The 2,500-nt window shown below is 42.5% G+C and overlaps 1 protein-coding gene across 2 annotated transcripts in view; it reads right to left on the minus strand.

Moving 5' to 3' along the window:
* Positions 1–2,500, minus strand: part of LOC123499174 (endochitinase A-like) — a 50,295-nt gene that overhangs the window by 21,413 nt on the left and 26,382 nt on the right. For both annotated transcript variants that reach the window (XR_006672903.1, XM_045246875.1), the window contains exon 2: positions 2,240–2,371. Coding sequence is in view for 1 of the 2 variants with exons in the window: in XM_045246875.1 (XP_045102810.1) it covers positions 2,240–2,371 (132 nt within the window). In the remaining variant the exon portion in view is untranslated. The remainder of the gene's footprint in view (positions 1–2,239; positions 2,372–2,500) is intronic.

Below are 2,500 nucleotides of genomic sequence, written 5' to 3' on the forward strand. Positions count from 1 at the left end.
ATTCATAATCTTTGTTGCTGCTTTCTCTCCCTCTTAATTTGACGCTTGCCAGGGGAGAAATGAGTCGGCTGAGGGAGTATTAGTTAAGATGTTTGTTTTTTTTCTCCTTATTTATTTTCTTTTTGTTCTTTTTGGCCGTGTACCTTAACTTATCTCTCTCTCTCTCTCTCTCTCTCTCTCTCTCTCTCTCTCTCTCTCTCTCTCTCTCTCTCTCTCTCTCTCTCTCTCTCTCTCTCTCTCTCTTCTCTTCTCTTCTCTCTCTTTTTTTTTCTTTCTTTCTTTCTTTCTTTCTTTCTTTCTTTCTTTCTTTCTTTCTTTCTTTCTTTCTTTCTTTCTTTCTCTCTCTCTCTCTCTCTCTCTCTCTCTCTCTCTCTCTCTCTCTCTCTCTCTCTCTCTCTCTCTCTCTCTCTCTCTCTCTCTCTCTCTCTCTCTCTCTCTCTCTCTCTCTCTCTCTCTCTCTCTCTCTCTCTCTCTCTCTCTCTCTCTCTCTCTCTCTCTCTCTCTCTCATGAAATAGTGCGTCTTTTGGTCCAGGTGGTTATCTTATATTACGTCCGCTTATCTGTTTATGATTTATGTTTTTTTCTTGTCTTTTGTCTTGTGTGATTGTGTTTTTTTCCTACTTTTGTTTACTTTCTTAGTCTTTTTATTAACGCCCCTTTAATATTGGGAGCCCTTTTTTTACCTTAAGATTTATGAGCGATTAGATAATTTTATTGACATTAAGAAGAGTCTATGGAGGTCAGACGATTAATGCTCACAGTCTTCACTATTTTTATCCCCCACATGAGATTCTAAAGCTGTATAAAGTCAACAAATAGTTAGCAGAATAAATATGAAAACGTGTCCTGGTACTGAAGGGGTTTATGACTTCTTTTGTCTTATTCGTCTTTTATTTCTGGTTTTTCTTATTTTCTCCTTTCTTCATTTTCTTTTTTTTTTCTTATTTGTGTGATTTTGGTATATATTATTCTCCTGTTCTTTTTCTTTGTTTGAATTTCGTCGTCTTCTCTCCTCTCTTTCCGTACCTTTCTCTTGTCACGTCTTTATTTATGTACCTATTTTTTATTCATTATTTTCTTGTCTTGTTTTGGTCTCCCGCTTTCCTTCTCTCCCGTGTCTTACCTTCCCTTTGCTCTCATTCTCCAATTCTCTCTTTGCCTTGTGTTAATTTCCTTTCCTCCACCTATTTTCACTTCAACGCCTTTCTGTTCTCTATTCTTGTTTCCCTGTCTTCGTTCCTTTTCATAGCGATTCTCTTCCTGCATTTTCCTTCATCGTATACGACGGCCATTTCTCCTCCACCTCGTACCCTTTCATTTCCTTCTCCGAGCGCCTTTCAGCCAGTCTTCCCTTCACGGCACGTCCTCTGCTATTTTTTGTATTATCAACTGTGCTCTCTCCTCCCCTTTAATACGGCTCCTTTGCCTGCTTGTCTCTCCCTTTCTCTCTTCTCCTTTATTCCCTTCCATCTTCATTACTCCGAGTCTTCATCATCATCAACTCCACCTATGCTTTTATTCCATTTGGCTGCTTCTCCTTCATCGTCATTACAGTCACCATTGCTTACCTCAAAGTCAACTCCTCTCCGGGTTAGAATTACTTATGCGCAACGAGGTCTTTCACCTTTGTTTTACTTTGAGTTTTAATTTTTTTTTTTTGGTATATTCTTGAAAGCATCCTTCGTTAGTGCAGTATTTCTTTTTCTCTCATGGTTTTCCTTTTTTTTTTTTCCTGTTTACGTTCTTGCTTCTGTTTCCTGGTACCTGGTGCAATCACCCTTTGTAATTTGTGTCTGATGTTACATTTGTACCTCATTCTTCATCTCCTTCCCTCATTATTTCCACCCGCCTCATCTTCTGGTCCAACCGGCCTCTCTTTCCTCTCTCTTACCGCAGACCACAAGCCTCCCCATCCTCTCTCCCCCTCCCTCTCTCTACCCCTGGGCAGCAGCGTGGGGGTGCCTGGGGCCGTGTTAAGTAAGAAGGTCCCTGGCCCAGCCCAACCACCATCATAAATCAACTGTCTGCTTTCTGCTTGCCGGGTCAAGGGGCGGACCGAGGCATGGTCTTATAAACACGCTGAATAGATCTTTTTTCTTCCACATAGCTTCCTGGAATCCACTTCTTGTCGTCTCTGGAACCCTTACCTCCCCCGCCACCCTCGCCTAGTGCTTCAGCCCCTCAAAGGTTTCCTCGCCCATACTCCAGACAATAAAAGAAATCAGACTCCCTCCCTACCGCCTGTTGTGGACTCAGGTACCGCGGTGGCGCTCCCACTCCTGACCTGTACCGTGTGTCGAGGCTTCGTCCACCGCGAGTAGAGGAGACCCGGCCCACCTGAGCTACACGGCGAGTACGCGAGACTCTCACCTGGGGAGAGACAAAGATAATGATTATTAGTGGGAGTCTGCTTGGAAGTATCAATATAGAATGGTGTTTGTACGTGATGGTAATGATAAGGATGATAATGATGCTGATGATGATGATTATGACGATGAT

The sequence above is a fragment of the Portunus trituberculatus genome, chromosome 49, assembly GCF_017591435.1.
Source record: "Portunus trituberculatus isolate SZX2019 chromosome 49, ASM1759143v1, whole genome shotgun sequence".
Classification (NCBI taxonomy): domain Eukaryota; kingdom Metazoa; phylum Arthropoda; class Malacostraca; order Decapoda; family Portunidae; genus Portunus; species Portunus trituberculatus.